The following is a 16,583-nucleotide window of genomic DNA, read 5'->3' on the forward strand; positions in this document are numbered from 1 at the left end:
AACACGTGGATCTGACCCCAGCCTCCAGAACTGCATCAAGTCACCAGTCTGAGGTCCCTAATTACAGGAGACCCAGGAAACTCAGACTCTCACTGACAAGTGTGCAAATCACAGCAGCCCCATGGGACCCACACCTGAACCTCACTCAACAGTGAAGAGTTAATTCTTGACTACCAAAATCGCTAATCTATACACTACTTTTCATAAGAAATAAATGATTGTGACCCCATCACCATGTATTTTATTTATTTCAGCTAGATATTTACAGGTATTTGCTGATACAAAAATACCAGGACCAGGCAGACTGAAAGTTGAGGCACTGCCACCCTCACTGCAAAACCCTCCAGCTCCTTGAGCTAATGTGTACTTTCCCAAACGCTTCCTCAAAGGCTTTAAATAGTTGAAAATATCTCCACGTGAGAACGACTCCACGGCACTGTATGCACCAGGACCGGACGAGGGCTCAGTATCTGTACTTGGTGGAGTAGTCCTTCGGGGACACGACCAGGCCGCGGCCCTTCCGGGCCCCCCGGTACACCGTCTCGATGATGTCGATCATCTCCTGCTTGTCTTCCATGGCCCAGTTGATCTTGTTGTTGTTGCCAGTGCCCAGATCGATCATGATGTGCTTGTTCCTGTAGGTTGGGAAAAGGGGGTCAATGCTCATAGAAATCCTTCTGAAACAGAATCCCATGAAAAACATGCCTGTATCTCCCACTGTGAACAAGGACACACACAGTCAAGGGGGTCCGCCACTGTGTAGCAGGCTGGAAACCACCTAAATGCTGCTTAAAGAAACACACAGCGCCTTCCGCCTGCTCTGCGCTCCCTAAGAAAAATAACCTACAGGGCAATCCAGGCCGAAGGACACAGCTTCAGTCACCTGGAAAGACAAAATGCTTTCCAGAGGGCTGCGCTAATTTACCTGAAAAAGGCAATGTATGCATTTGTCATGGTGTTCTTGCGAGCACTTGTAAATTTTATTGAAAGCCATACTAATTGTGAAATAAATATTATACTTTGCATTTCTATAATTCTTCGTAGACTGACTTTTCAAGACGCTTCTTTCTGAAATGAATTTATATGTGCACTGTATAAAAGAAAGACATTAATGCTTGTTGTACCAGCTGCACTGACTTTTATCAATTTAGCTTCCTGTTTCTGCAAGGTTGTGCGTCTGGCCCCCGGGTGCTGTTCCGTGGTGCGTGCCCCATCCATCCTGAGGTCACAGCGTGGCCTCCTTTCAGCCAGGGCGAGCTTCCAAAAGGCAGACCTGATGCTTCTCTCTTGCTGCAAACACTCACTTCCAGGAAGCTTCCAAGTCCACACACTGGCCCAGGAAACCGGGCATCCGGGCCCCGCCGCGCTCTCCCCTCAGCGCCCGCCACCCCCCGGCCCTCACCTGTCCATCCTCCCTCACCCTTGCAGGTCCCCAAACGTGAGGCCTGCGCTGCCCCGTGCCCCTGCCTGCGCTCGCCCGTTGGGATGCACGTGGCTCAGGCCAACCTTATCCAGCAGCCTTTGAGCGTGGCCCATCACCCTGCTGCACTCAGTGTTTGTGCCTCTGTAGATACCTGGTGCAATACTGTGATTTATAGGAAAAATATATACTTGGTCACTCAGAGGAATATATTTCTCATATGTATTTGGTCTTCGCCCACAGATCCTGGCTCACAGCTGCCCAAACCTTCGGAATTCCCTGCAATAAGAGTGATGGGGTATTCCGTTCCTGAGGACACGTCAGGGCCATGAGGGTGAAGCGGGTGCATAAGCACCCTTCCGGTCACAGTGAGTTTGTTCATGAAGGTGACTTCTAGATCCCACCAGCAGGGCGTCCGAGAATCGCCTGTTGGCACAGGGGAGCCTGCGCACACGCGCACACGCACACACGCTGCAACGGGGCCTGGGAACCCCTTTATCACCTGTCCCCTTGCATCTCGCTGGTTCCCTGTGCTGTCGCCATCAGATGACGGTCTGTGATAGGAGGAACCCTGTCTTATCTGAGCTAACGTCCCAGCACTAGACATAAAAGCCAGCAGGACTCTCTACGTATATATACTTGGTGAATAGATTAATTAAAATACTGTTACTACTTGTCTTAGAATCCTGGGTCGCAGACACAGTAGAAGGTTCTGTCCCCTTTTCCAAGTGCAGCGTCCGTCCTAAACCATCGAAACGCACGGTGGCCGCGGCGCCACTCGACTCCTTTCCGCAACCTCCTGTCCCCGTCGGGGCAGCCCCGCCCAGGTGGGCCCTGCACAGTGCGGTGCCCACGGCCCACCTGGAGGGCTCTGGGAAAACGTGAGGAGCACAGCAGAAAAGGCCGAGATTGCCTTAAACAGCCTGTTAGTGGAAACGTGGGCTTGGAAGGAGGTGGGGATGCATTTCGGGGAGCAGAGGAAAGGGATCCTTGCTGCACAGCGGCACAGTGTCTGTGACGCTCCAAAGTGGTGAGCATGGATACCAGCCGAGGACACGTAAGCAAAGTCTTGAAGGCGCTGCCTGGGTTCGTGCTGCTTATAGTAAAAGGAGGGAGACAAACCGGAGTAAGATCCGTTAACCCAAAAGACTTCTCAGTCTCTCCAGATAGCAAAAGATGCTGAAATCCAGAAATGGCTGCTGAACTGCTGACACAGAGGCCACACCGCCTTCTGCTGAAACCTAGAAAAGACCTAAAAGTCAGAATTCAGTCACAGGACAGGATCTTCCCCCAGGAAGCAGCCATCGGGCAGAGGGCAGCCCCGGTGCCCAGGACAGAAACCCGACTGGCTCAGGCTGCGAGGGACAGAGCGCGCAGTGAGAGGGGCTGACGCAACCCCAAGAGGCTGCTGGCAGGAAGCAAGTTGAAAAATGAACCGGCTGCAAGTGGCTTTCATAAAAAAGGCAGAAACACCTGGGTAGGACCCTCCCAGGGGTAGGCACCGGGCCAGGACTATGATCCCAGCGCTGCATCAGAGCCCCCTTCCGAAACCTGACGTCCCCCGGTGAACACAAACTGCTTCCTATGCCAGTCCCACACTGCATCCTGGAGAAGGGGCCACAGATAAGGAGCTGTATCCAGGAGCTGTGCTTAATGGGTCACCTGAGAAGCCTCATCCACACCCAGTTTTGCACATGGGAGGGATGTGAATCTTTTGGAGCCGGAGGGCAGGCTGCAGTCGGAAAAATGCTAAAATACCCCCTGCTACTTCCCACCCTAATCCCTGGGACTGTGCTGTGATGAGACACCACGCCTCTGATCAGTTACACTCCACGGCAAAGGGAATTCTGCAGATGTCCCTAAGGTTACTCATCAGTTGATTTTTTTTTTTTTTTTTTTTTTTTGCAGTACACGGGCCTCTCACTGCTGTGGCCTCTCCCATTGCGGAGCACAGGCTCCGGAAGCGCAGGCTTAGCGGCCATGGCTCACGGGCCCAGCTGCTCGGCAGCATGTGGGATCTTCCCAGACCGGGGCACGAACCCGCGTCCCCTGCATCAGCAGGCGGACTCTCAACCACTGCACCACCAGGGAAGCCCCATCAGTTGATTTTAAAATAAAGAGACTCTCCTGGATTATTGGGTGAGTCTAATCCAATCACAAGTGCCCTCTGAAAGCAGAACAGGAAGTTGGAGCAGCTGTACGAAAAGGACTCAACTCACTGCTCAGGGCTTCGAAGACAGAGGGGCCTCTAGGAGCAGAGAGGGGCCCCGGCGGAAACAGACCTCAGACCCCCAGTCACCGGGAGATGGATCCAGCCCACAGCTCCCGTGAGCCAAGTGGATTCTCCCCTGACCAACTGCCTACATGACAGCCCAGCCTGTGACTCCGGCCTTGTGAGACCCCGAGGCAGAACCCACTGAGCCTGCCTGGACTCTGCCCTACAGACCTTGAGCTCATAAATGGTGTTGTTTTCAGCCACCAAGTTTGTTACAGAAAATAGAAACCGAATACACACCCTGCACGCTCCACCCAGACCTCCCTCGACCATTAGGGAGCTCTGCTTCTGCAGTATGGCCGAATGTTTATATCGCTACTTACTAACTTTTGTAGTAACAATAAACAGTACGAAATTTTGACAAGTAAAAACAGTATCAAATGGTGATTTCTTTCCAAATTAAACCTCCACAACAGAATTTGTTTTTCACTCATGATGTTACTTAACTTTATTATATAAATACCATCAAAGGTATTTGCGTCTGCATCAGACTCTTGTGTACCTAACCAGTAGCCACTCCACGTTTCCCTTTCATGCAAAGCCTGTCAGTCATGGGTACAAATTAATTTAAGGTGATTAGGGAGAGTCTATTCCTTGAGCCAATGACTGACTGACTAGGGGACACAACAGAATTTCTCAGCGGATAAAAGATTTTTTACAAGATTTTGTATTTATAAGCAAAGTAATTAAGCACAGGTTTTCCTCTTGGATATCACAAAAGGCTGCTAAATAGAGTCACTGATACATTTAAAAAGTGAGTTATTTTAAAGACATTTTTCATCAACAGATTAAATTTAAAGGTATCTTAAATTTCAGTGAGAATGTCTTCCATTTAATAACACTTCCCCTAGGTCCCTGGATAGTTATTTCAAAAGGGTAATTTGTTACTGAGTAAATGCTAAAACTGGAATTGTTACTTTGAAAATTATTTAAAAGATTGATTGCCTGGTGATACAAACTATATTATAATATGACTGCATAACTGACTTCCTCCTAAATAGAAGAATCTAAAGATATCTTGATCTCATTAAACTTCCAGACCATTTATTCAATTTAAACAACAACTTTAAGATAAGAGAACATACCTGAAGAAAAACATGACAGTGCACGGATCATATAACTCATACATTTTGTTGAAGTCAGGTACTTCTGTAATATCCACAAGATAAATAACTGCGAAATTTTTAACCTAAAAGTAAAGGAGATTGGGGGAAAAAAACTAAAATAACAAATCAACTTTTTTTCTGCAAAAGCACATTCAAAAACAAAAACAGAAGAATTTGTGTATAACAGGACAATTTTCAAACTGACTCTGCAACATTTTTTCCCAGTAGAGCTGCCATGTAGGAAATTACTTCAAGAAGATCAGGGTCCTGAGCAACGGTCCATTAACATCTCATTTAATGTTTTTCAGAACAGCAAGTTATGAGAATCCTGCCGATAACGTCCACAGATACATTATTCACGCTGATCTAGTAATAATCTATGTGAACTTTTCCAATTTGTACTTTCACAAATACTGAATTATACGCATTAAACAACTGCTTTAAAACATGCCTTTGGAATTCAGCCACACACTCCCCTCTTACTGAGGTCTGGACACTTGAACATACTAATGGCCTAACACCCCAAATCACACTGCAGGTAACTAAGGTTCTTTAATTTCTTCCGTAGCTGCAAGCTCATCAGAGAACATCTGGAAAACCCAGAAAACCATAAATAAAACAACCTTGAACCCCAACACCCAGAGCTGACTGCTGAGAATATACTTTTACTATATTCTTTCCCATTTTTTCTGGTATATATGTTTATACTCTTTTAACAAAATGTGATCATAGAGTGATCACACTACAAGATTTTGCATCCTGCTTTAATTATGAGCATCCTCTTATATGAATCGTATACTTTACATAAGAGAAAAACAAAAACAAAATTTTATGGCTACATAACAGTTCACCAAGTGCCTATGCCAGTATTTTTACCATTCTTCTGTTATTTTCTTTGACTTTTCATCAATATAAATAATTCAGATTTTCACTGATATCAATTATTCACATGTGAACATTATTACCCTTAAATTCATATACATACTTCATTATTTCCTAAGGATAAACACCTAAAATAGAATCTTTAGAACAAAAGACATGACATTTTAAAGGCTCCTTGTAAATACTGTCTCAATGCCTTTTAGAAAGCTTGTACCAATTTATATCATGGGTTGAATTATGTCCTTTCACCCCACAAGAAGATATACTGAAGTCCTGACCCCCAGTACTCAGAATGTGACCTGATCTGGAAAAAGGGTGCCTGCAGAGCTCATCAGTGAAGGTCAAACGAGGTCACACTGGAGTCTGACCCCTAATCCAATCTGACTGGTGTTCCTACAGGAAAAGGGCCACGTGAAAACACACCAAGGGAGAAGCCACATGAACACGGAGGATTGGAGTGAGGCACACCTACAAGCCAAGGAGTGCCACAGATCGCGGAAGACGCCAGGAGCTGGAAGAAACAGGAGGGGATTCTCCCTTGAGGGTTTCAGAGGGAGCACGGCCCTGCTAACACCTTGAGTTCGGACCTCTGACCTCCAGGCTGTGAGAGAATAAACTTCTGTTGTTTTAATCTGCCCGGTTTGTGGCGCTTTGCTACAGCAGCCCCCGGAAATTCACAGAAAATGCACAACGTTTCTTCATATAAAACTAACTCTAAAAACCTAACTGTAATTTACAGATGAAATAATATGGTATTTGGGATGTGCTTTCAACACGGCAGCACGAAAAGTGTTTGAGGGGTTCAACGGTCCAAGACTGACAAAATACTGGTGATCGCAGTAGGTACAGAGGAGTTCACTGTTCTCTCCCCTTTACTTGGGAATGTGAAGAAGTATTTAATACGGAAATTTAAACCACCATCACCCAGAAAAAGGAGGGAAGGAAGTTTACATTTAGTGGGCGCTCTTTTGCGGACAGACCTCGGTGCTGAGGTGGGGGAAGAACAGGTGTCTCTCCCAGCCACACGCCCCTTTCCTGGTGAAAGGAGAGAACACACCTGCAGAAGGTGGAGAGAGTGAGCTGAGCACCACGTGTTCACGTGGCCACAGCGGACACCGAGGTGGAGGACTGGGCAAGCACAGCCACGCGCCGGCGGAACGGCTTCCTGGCAAAAGTTACCCCACTGGTTTTTAAGGTTCGGCCCACATCCAATTTCGCTAAGCAGACATATTTTATTTCTTCCCACATAATAAAACAGGTATAATTAAAAAGATAGATACTAACATCACAGTATAACCAAACACAAACACACACACACACATCTGCCTCCAAAAGCATAAAATGACAATCCAACAAGAGTCCCAGACACCTTTCAATCCAACGAAAGCCAACTGGTTCTGGTTCCAAGAACCTCCAAATCTCCAAGTTAAAGCAGAAATCGACCAGAGAAACCACAATCTCTTAAAAGTTACTAGAATATATCTCAACTAGTTCATGTATGAGGACATTCAACTATCCCAACTCAATGTCATATAATTTTCACACTGTAAATGCTGGTTTTTATGTGAGACTTTCTAAAAAGGCTTTATTTTCTTTTGCCTTCAGTGATGAGTAAGGAAACCGTAGCTCATTCAGAAGCAGAAAACAACTGACACTACAGGATTTCATTTTCTCTTCCCCTCCACATAAACCACATCATGGTAAATGTGAAGCCTCACAAGGTCGGGAACCACACCTGAGATATTTATTGAAAGAATGAACTTTAGAAATAAACTTACATTTCAAAATTCAGGAAATATATTATTGTCATTATGGACTTAATTACCTAATCCTGAGTTCAAACAGACCTGCATTAAGAGATGGTCTGGTCCCGCTTCTTCCTTAGAGGAGGTGCCCTGACGGGTCCTCCAGCCCCTGCAGCTCTGGGAGGAGAAGGCCCACAGCACCAGCTGGCCTTTCTCTAATTCTGTGACCCTCCTAGCTTCTCTCCTCTGGAAGAGCTTCTCCTAAAGGGGGTTGCACGGATTCTATCATGATGCTTTCTACATGGGCTGAACTATTTCTCCTGAATGTTTCACATCCACTAATGAATCTGCAATTAACTATAACACTTGTGTATTTTTTATATAAAACTGAAATAAGCTGGGTGTCTATGATCTTTTCTCCAGTTAAAAAATGTCCATTTTGAAAACATAGAAATGGAATGGAAACATCACTGCTTTGTCTCCAGCCCAGTATTTTTAAAACAAGTTATATAATTTAAAAGTACACGACAATCAGGAAATTGCCTGGCGGTCCAGTGGTTAGGACTTGGCGCTTTCACTGCCAGGGCCCGAGTTCAATCCCTGGTTGGGGAACTAACATCACACAGCCACGCAGCCTGGCCAAAAAAAAAAAAAAAAAAAAAGTATATGACAGTCAAATAAAATCAATAGTATATAAGTGCTTTAAAATGAAAAGTAAATGTTTCCCTTTCCCTAGACCCACGTTCTCTTGTGAGAAAACTGCATACATTCTGCTTTTCTCCAGCTAATGTCATTAACCAATGTTTCCCCACGTTACTAAATAAAGCTCTTAGGAAATCATTTTTAATGGTCAAATAATATCCCATCCAGGGGAGAAGATGCTCCACTTTAAATCCTAACGCCCCATTTCTGAGCCCGGACAAACTACTTCGTGGCACCTGCCTCGGGGACCTGCCGTGAGGACCACGCCGGGAGTCCATTTCCCACCTATCACCGTGACTGGCCTACGTGCCACACACTGGAGATTACGGTCATAAGCATGTTCCCCCTTCACTGGGCATCATGGTTCTTTCCAGTTTTGCTATCAATCACAGCACCAGTCCCAGGGAGCCTAAGGCATGGCTGTCCTTAGGGCTCTTCACCCAATGCCGAGCTGCTTCCCAGGGCTGTACCAGCTCCACTTCTGCCTGAGTGTTAGATTGGCTTTTCAACATACGCCCCAAGAGTTAGACCTCTGATACACCTGAAAAACGACAGCACACTATTTTAACGTGTGCTTCTTTGAAGTTTATTTAACTATTGGAATTTCCTCTTTTTTTCCAGTTCTGTGCCCATATATCCACAGGGGTCTTACCTTTTTAAATGGTACTTTAAACTGACCTGCAGGAGTCTACGGTATCTACAATAATATTTTGCCCACTATATTTGCAGTAATGTTAAGCAGCTGTTGACTAGTATTTTTTTTTTTAAATCAAGAACCAGAGGTACAAACTTCCCTTCTATTATCAAGTTGTTTTCTAGTGTATGTTCTTTTGATTGTCTAAACTAGTAACTGTCCTTTCCAACCCACACATTTTACACGCAGGCTGCTTCTTCAGCAAGTCAGTGATTACGCAGTTCGTGGTCCTTCCTGCTGCCAGGTGCCTCCAGGTTAATGTAACTCGTGCAAATCACCAAGGCTGAAGGCCGTCGGTGCTGCCAGCCACCCCTCCACCCTCCTCCACTAGCTAAGAACCCACCTAAAATTCTGGAAAAAATGGTCTTGACTGTCAATTGGCACTATGTATTTCTGAAGTGTCAATTTTTACATTTTTAGATAGTTCACTTCAAAGCCATCAAAAAACTTCATGATAACTTTATTTTCTCAAATTACTGTTTGCCCTGATTGGCTGTTGGTTCCTATGAGATTCCTCATTTGAGCATAAATTTCTGCTGATTCAACCTACTTTATCTCATGCTTAAGAATGACCCCCTGAAGTCATTCCTAAGTAGTTCCATGAATACATTTACCTTATGTACAATCTAATTAGCACGTATGGCTATGTATCACTGAGGTTTTGCATATTTTAAACTCTATCTGTATGAGCTTTTTAAACAGACCAAAATTAAACAGCCCACTTATTCTTACATATAATGGGATTTAGAAACAGTGAGCTGTGGCAAAGTGCGTTCCTACAAAACGGCAGCTCAGGAGTCCACAAAATAGTCTCACTTCGAAGCTGTGCGTAAAATCACCCACTAAACAGGAACCTTTATTTTGGTTATCACTCTACCAAACTCCAGGCATCTGTCAAATTTTTAAACACATCTCTGTGTTTTCCGTACAGCTCAAAACGAGCGCAGCATGCGGCGGGGCTGGAGCTACCAAGCAGCGAGTCGGTGAGTCCCGTTCCAGCAGGGACAGAGCAGTCCAGTCCAGCCTCAGCACTGGGACTCTTACTCACTTTAACACAGCTGGGGTATCCAAACAGGGCTCGCAACAAGACGAGGAAGATCCCCCATTATCTGCCGTTTCTGCAGAGGGAGATAGACAGTTAAATTGTTCTTTATACTAAAACCTTAAATTTCAAAAATTCCTATCGTGCTTCCCCAAGAAAGGGCTTCCAGAATTATAAACTCATATTCTGCCCTTATACTAAGTAGAAAATAAAACATTAATAGTCTTGTAATGCATTTCAAGCTTGCATTCTGAATAACTATACTATAATATAGTATTGAAAGTTTATTAAAATAGAAATCCAAGTTTTGGACAAAAGACATGGAGGAACTTAAAAGACCAAAGAAAAGCACTCAAAGTGAGCCCAGTTAAACTGTACCAAGAGAGCACGTCTGCTAGTACTACAGCGATTTGGTCTCTGACTGATATATAGGAATTGGAAAAGAACAATTCCGGTAAAAGTCCCTAAAAACTACACTGACACAAAATCTGCCTCCTAGCTAAGAGTATCTTGCTGAGTTTTGCTCAGATACGAAGAGCAAACAACCCTCACGCCTCTGCCATCCTGGCCTCGTGCTGGGGGCAACCGGGTCTGGACATCCCCTGGTGCTTATGCGCCACCTGCAAGGCAGCATCCAGAACACACACCTAAGTGACTTCAGAGTCAACACAGCAATGATTCGCTTATTGAAGTGTCCTTGTCCATCTTCACTGAAGTCTGCAGTCTCTGCCCTTGACTACTGTAGCTTAAGCCATGTAGACACGACTCCCTGACACCACCTCACTCTTGACCTCTGACGGGACTGGGAGGACCCCTGGGGGAGAATCCCGCTCTCCTGAGTTCCCCAGGCACCTCCTCAAGTTCCTTCAATGTCTTGGCGCCCAAGAGAAAGAAGAAGGGAATGGCTATAATCACAGCACTCCTACTCTGACCCTGACCTCGTTGAGGGGATTCTGAAAGTCATGTCAGAATTCCCTGGGGGAGCTTCTTTAAAAAGCCATTTCTGGACCTCGCCCCAGACCTGGAGAATCAGGATCTCTGAGATGCACTTTGGTATTCCAAGCGATACTTACGCTGACAGACACAGAAGGACGGTTCCTGATGTTCACAAGACCACCTCCCCCAACTCTGCCTGTCTCACCAAATAGGAGATAGTGAAAATTACCGATGGCAGGTCAGATAATTTTTCCTTTCCTAAATACAAAATATATCCTTACACCTGTTACTCTTTACTCAAAGGCATTATTTTAACCCAGCCCATATTAGCATATCCTACTCCTGTGAAAGAAAAGATGGCTTCAATGTTTCTTACTTTTACTCTTCATTAAAATGAATAACCTCTCAAATTATTATGGAATATTAATAAGTTAAATATTTTATTAGCATCCTTTTGCCTTTTGCCCTATTGCTACACCTGCAAAAATCTAAATCAAAGTTATCTTAGAATCCCTATGAGACAATTATAGAAAAAGAATTAAGCCCTGGTTATTCAACAGTGCCCTACAATTGCACTTTATTGTCAGCAAACAAAGGCCACAGACAATCCAGTGTACTAAATTTAAGAATTAAGAAAATTAGCTCTAACAAGTATAGTTCTACTTTCTCCCAATGTTTCCTGCATTTGAGTCACTCTAAGCTATAAATCGAGTCACTTAAAAGAGCACCGGTGGGGTAAAGAACCGACCCAAAGCAAAAGAACGGGATTTACTATGCTATCAACATAAATGTTCTGCTTTATAAACGCAACAAATAAACATGATACAAAAAAAAAAAGGACAATTCTTTTAAACTAAGCTATTCAAAGTAAGCTCCTACGCTCCTGCCAAAGCCTGCAAATGTGTTTTGCTCTGGGCACTACAGATGTAAATTTTTGAAAACACCCTCTCAGTTAAAACCCCTGTACGTTAATAGGAATTATGAACTTCTTTAGGGGGGAGAGATCATGAACTTCTTAAAAATTTGAAAATCTATGGAGAATTCTCCCAGAAAAGAACATAAGCTATTCTGACCAATTTCAGGGAGGCCATCCTCACATCCCAAGGGAAGACTGTCCGTTTGTGAATCTTACTGCTTCTCTTTCACCGGTGAACGTGCCGCACTTTTAAATCTTACCGGCAAAGCAATCCAACACGATGAAATGACCAAACGGAAGGCGGGGCGCGTTGTGAGGCGGGGCTGCGTTACCTTTTCAGCTATGCTGTACAGAACCTCGTCCATCTTCATACAAGTAGGGTCCCAGTCGTGTCCAAACCGAATGACGACCACGCGGTCTTCTTCCGAGAGGATGGCCTGATCCACCTGCCAGCCATTGTGTAGGTGCGGGAGCATGTACGACATCTTGGGGCCGACGGGTCTGCGGGAGGGAACCACCGGCCAGCTCCTCCCAGCTCCAGCGCGGCGCACCCACGGGGCCCCCACCCCACGGAGACCCCACCCCACGTGGCCTCACCCCGCGGGGCAGTCGGTGCGCTGCCGGGAAGGCCAGGCCCGCGTCCACCTCGTCCCCAGACCCCGACCCCACCAACGGATCGCCTCCGCCCCGCGGCCCAGAACCCAGGGCGAAGGGAACCTTGGGGTCGTACACCCACGCCTCCCTCGCCACCCCCTCCGGCCCCCGGCCCGGCACGCACACTGGGCCCTGCGGCTCAGCGTTCCTTCCGGGCGTGAACGCGCGCCCGCAGTGCGTGCGCGCCGGCGAGTGCGTGCGCGCGCCCCCGGGCCGGGGCCTGGGGGCCGACTGGGCGCCGCAGTGATGGGCGTGGCTGGGAGGTCTTTATAGTGAGCGGCTCGGAGGCGGTTCGGCTGGGTAGGGCTGGTCCAGACCTGCTGTCTCTCCGGTCAGTCCATCGGAGTCTGAGCTCCTACGGTGCCACCGGGGCCCGGGGTGGACGGCCCGGCCCGCCGGGACCCGGGCTGGACGGAGAGGATGGCATCGCTGAGGAAGGGTTCGTCCCCGTTTACTCCCAGACGAAGTCCCCCAAAGTAATCATTTTGGCGGTCACGCTTTCCAGACGTAAACACAGTTGCTTTACTTGTCAAAGCACGTAATTAACAGAAGAGTCCTGGTAAGACTCACACGCGCCCAAATAATTTATTTAAATTAGTATTTCTAAACATTTTTATTGTGGTAAAATATATATAATATAAAATTTACCATTTTAGCCATATAGTTCAGTGGCATCGTTGACATCCTTGTACAGCCATCACCACTCCATATACTTCTTTTGTTAAAAAGCTTTGTTGAGGTATTATTCACATACCATAAAGTGATTCCCCTATTTCAAATAAGATGGTTTTTCCCAGAGTTGTGGAACACTACAGTCTGATTATGGAAAATTTTCATCACCCCAAATCCTGTACTCATTAGCAGTCAGTACCATACTCCTCCCATCCCTTTGGCTTTTGTCAACTACTAATCTATCCTAGACATTTCACGTAAATGGAAGCATAAGTATGTAGTCTTTTGTGACTGACTTCGTTCAGTTAGCCTAATACTCTCAAGGTTCACCCACACTGTAGCAGGCATCAGCACACTTGACGCTTGAGCAACAGGGGTTTGAACTTACACATGTACTATGTGTACTACATGATCTGCAATTGGTTAAATCTGCAGATGGGGAACCGCGGATATGAAGGGCCAACTGGAAAATTAGGCGTGGATTTCTGACTTCACAGAGGGTCATGGTTGAAGGGTCAACTGTACTTGGTTCCTTTTTGTTGCTGATTAATCTGTTGTTTGGATATATTGCATTTTATCTCTCCATCAGTTAATTGACATCAGGGTTGTTTCCACTCTTTGGCCATTATGAAAAATTCTGCTATGAACATTTGTGTACAAGTTTTTGTATGGATTTTAAGTCTTCATTTCTCTTGGGTATGCAGGTGGCGTGGTTGAATCATGTGATAATTATGTTTACTGTTTTGAGAAATTGCCAAACTGTATTTAAAAGCGGCTATACCATTTTACATTTCCAACAGCAATGTGGTGGGGTTGGATTTCTCCACATCTGTGTCTACTCTTATTTGTGTGTTTTTGTTTTTGTTTTTTTACAATGATACCCTGGTAGTTGTGAAGTGATGTCTTATTATGGTTTTGACTTGGATTTCCCTAATGGCTAGAGATATAGAGCATCTTTTAATGTACTTATTGGCAATTTGGAGAAATGTCTATTCATCTCCTTTGGCCACTTAAAAATGGATTAGTTGTCTTTTTATTATTGAGTTGGAAGAGTTCTTTATATATTCTGGATAGAAATTCCTCATCAAATATATGATAAGAAAACATTTCCTCCCTTTTTATGAATTGACTTTTCACTTTTTTTTTTTTTTTTTGCGGTACGCGGGCCTCTCACTGTTGTGGCCTCTCCCGTTGCGGGGCACAGGCTCCGGACGTGCAGGTTCAGCGGCCATGGCTCATGGGCCCAGCCACTCCACAGCATGTGGGATCTTCCCGGACCGGGGCACGAACCCGCATCCCCTGCATCGGCAGGCGGACTCTCAAGCACTGCACCACCAGGGAAGCCCGACTTTTCACTTTTTATTGGTATCATTTGCAGCATAAAACTTTTAAATTTTGATCAAGTCCAAGGTATCTGTTTTTCCCTTTGTTGCTTGTGCTTTTAGTATCGTGTCTGAGAAACCATTGCCTGACTCAAGATCATGAATATTTATTCCTCTTTTCTTCTTAGACTTTTAAAGTTTTAACTCTTACTTTTAGGTCTATGACCATTGTGAATAAATTTTTATGTATGGTGTTAGGTAGGTGTCCAACTCTATTCTTTTGGTTTTTTGTTTTGTTTTGTTTTGGCGGTGCCACGCGGCTTGTGGGATCTTAGTTCCCCCACCAGGGACTGACAGCTCTATTCTTTTGTATGTGGATATCCAAGTGTCCCAGCACCATTTATTGGAAAGAGTTTTCTTTCCCCATCAAATTGCCTTGGCTCCCTTGTTGAAAATCAATTGACTTTAAATATAAGGATTTATTTCTGTAGTCTCAATTCAATTCCATTGATCTGTATGTCTAGCCTTATGTCAGTACCACACTGGCTTGATTAGTGTAGCTTCGTGATAAGTTTTGAAATCAGGAAGTGTAAGTCCTCCGACTTTGTTCCTTGTCAAGATTGATTTGGCCATTCTGGGTCCCTTGCATTTCCATATGATCTTTAGGATTTGTTTGTCAATTTCTGCCCCCCAAAAAAAAGCATCTGGCATTTTGATAGGAATTGTGTTGAATCTGTACACCAGTTTAGGGAGTATTGCCATCTTAACACTATTAAGTCATCCAATCCATGGATATGGGATGTCTTTCCATTTATTTAGGACTTCTTTAATTTTTATGACTTTTATAGTTTCCAGTATTCATGTCTTGCCCTTTTTATTAATTTTATTCCTAAATATTTTATTCCATTTGATGCTATTTAAATGGAATTGTTATTTTAAATATTTTCAGATTATTCATAATCAGTGTATAGAAATAGAATAGATTTTTTGGGGGGGAGGGAAGAATCATTTTTTATTTTTATTTTATTTTTTGAATCTTTTACAGTTGTATCAACCACACATAATTCAATGGAAATCTTTAGTGATGCATCTTTATTGCCTTTCTAAAGCAAATAACTTAGTCGTCATAGATATAAGCATTCTATGCCTTTTGCACTCATACTTCATAGTTTTATGGGACATTTAAATTATGTAACTTCAATAATCCACAAAATTTGCATAAACCGGTTTGGGATTAAATTCGATCACATATACTTCAACTGGTGACAGCAAAAATGCACAGATGTATAGGGAGCCGCTTGAGCATTCAGCTTGGTTTGTGAAGAGAATGAAGAAATGCAGTTACTCCTAAGAATCTATTAGGTAGAGGTCAATTTGAAGATCTTTGAATGTATATGGAAAGTGATGTTTGCATGCTTGTAGATTTTACAAATCTATGTTATCACACTGAATAAACATAGTAATACGGAGACTGCAAAATAGAATCGATTTTTTTCATTTGTTTCTATTTATTTTGTTTTTTCTCCAAGTTTTATTGAGATGTAATTGACACATAGCACTGTATAAGTTTAAGTTGTACAGCATAATGCTTTGACTTATGTACATCATGAAATGATTATCACAAGAAGTTTAGTGAGCATCCAGTATCTCATATAGCTGCAAAAGAAAAGAAAAAGAAAAAATACTTTTTCCTTGTGATGAGAACTCAGGATTTATACTCTTAACAACTTTCATACATAATATACAGCAGTATTAATTATATGAGTCATGTTGTACATTACATCTCCAGTACTTATAACTGGAAGTTTGTACCTTCCGACCACCTTCTTACAATTCCCCCTCCCCCAGCCCCCCACCACTGGTAACCACAAATCTTATCTGTTTTTCCATGCATTTTTTGTTTGTTTTTTGAAGTATAATTGACCTACAACACTATGTTAATTCCTGGTGCACATCATAGTGATTTGATATTTCTGTATATCACAAAATACAATTGAGTTTTGTATAGTGATCTTGTAGTCTGCAACCTTGCTGAATCATTTATTATTTTGAATAGTTTTTAGTGGATTCCTTGGGATTTTCTATATATAAGATCATATCATCTGCAAATAGGGACAGTTTACTTCTTCCCTTCCAATCTGGATGCTTTTTATTTTTTCCTTGTCTAACTGCCCTAAAACATCCAGTACAATGTTGAATAGAAGTGGCAAGAGTAGA

At 43.9% G+C, this 16,583-nt stretch overlaps 1 protein-coding gene across 4 annotated transcripts; it reads right to left on the minus strand.

Annotated features, from left to right (window-relative positions):
- Positions 1–229: 229 nt before the first annotated feature.
- Positions 230–12,550, minus strand: TXNL4A (thioredoxin like 4A). 4 transcript variants are annotated; one of them, XM_060119236.1, is made up of 5 exons: positions 12,316–12,456; positions 12,051–12,219; positions 4,781–4,884; positions 2,543–2,661; positions 549–635 (listed from the first exon to the last, which is right to left on the minus strand). In XM_060119236.1, exons 2-4 carry the CDS (start codon positions 12,201–12,203, stop codon positions 2,574–2,576), a joined length of 345 nt encoding a protein of 114 aa, XP_059975219.1. In that variant the 5' UTR covers positions 12,204–12,219; positions 12,316–12,456; the 3' UTR covers positions 549–635; positions 2,543–2,573. The 4 variants fall into 4 exon arrangements, with proteins under 4 accessions (XP_059975218.1, XP_059975217.1, XP_059975220.1 ...); XM_060119235.1 differs by lacking the exons at positions 2,543–2,661; positions 12,316–12,456 and adding an exon at positions 12,497–12,550 and having other exon boundaries at positions 230–635; XM_060119234.1 differs by lacking the exon at positions 2,543–2,661 and having other exon boundaries at positions 230–635; positions 12,316–12,439.
- Between the last annotated feature and the right edge of the window lie 4,033 nt (positions 12,551–16,583).

Source organism: Mesoplodon densirostris, chromosome 15 (genome assembly GCF_025265405.1).
Source record: "Mesoplodon densirostris isolate mMesDen1 chromosome 15, mMesDen1 primary haplotype, whole genome shotgun sequence".
NCBI classification, from domain to species: Eukaryota; Metazoa; Chordata; class Mammalia; order Artiodactyla; family Ziphiidae; genus Mesoplodon; species Mesoplodon densirostris.

Excerpts from the sequence above, each read along its gene's own strand:
- TXNL4A (XM_060119235.1), bottom strand. The coding sequence starts at position 12,203 with ATGTCGTACATGCTCCCGCACCTACACAATGGCTGGCAGGTGGATCAG. Across the intron at positions 4,885-12,050 it reads TGTACAGCATAGCTGAAAAG|GTTAAAAATTTCGCAGTTAT; the intron begins GTAACGCAGCCC and ends CTTTACTTTTAG. Across the intron at positions 636-4,780 it reads ACTGTCATGTTTTTCTTCAG|GAACAAGCACATCATGATCG; the intron begins GTATGTTCTCTT and ends CCCAACCTACAG.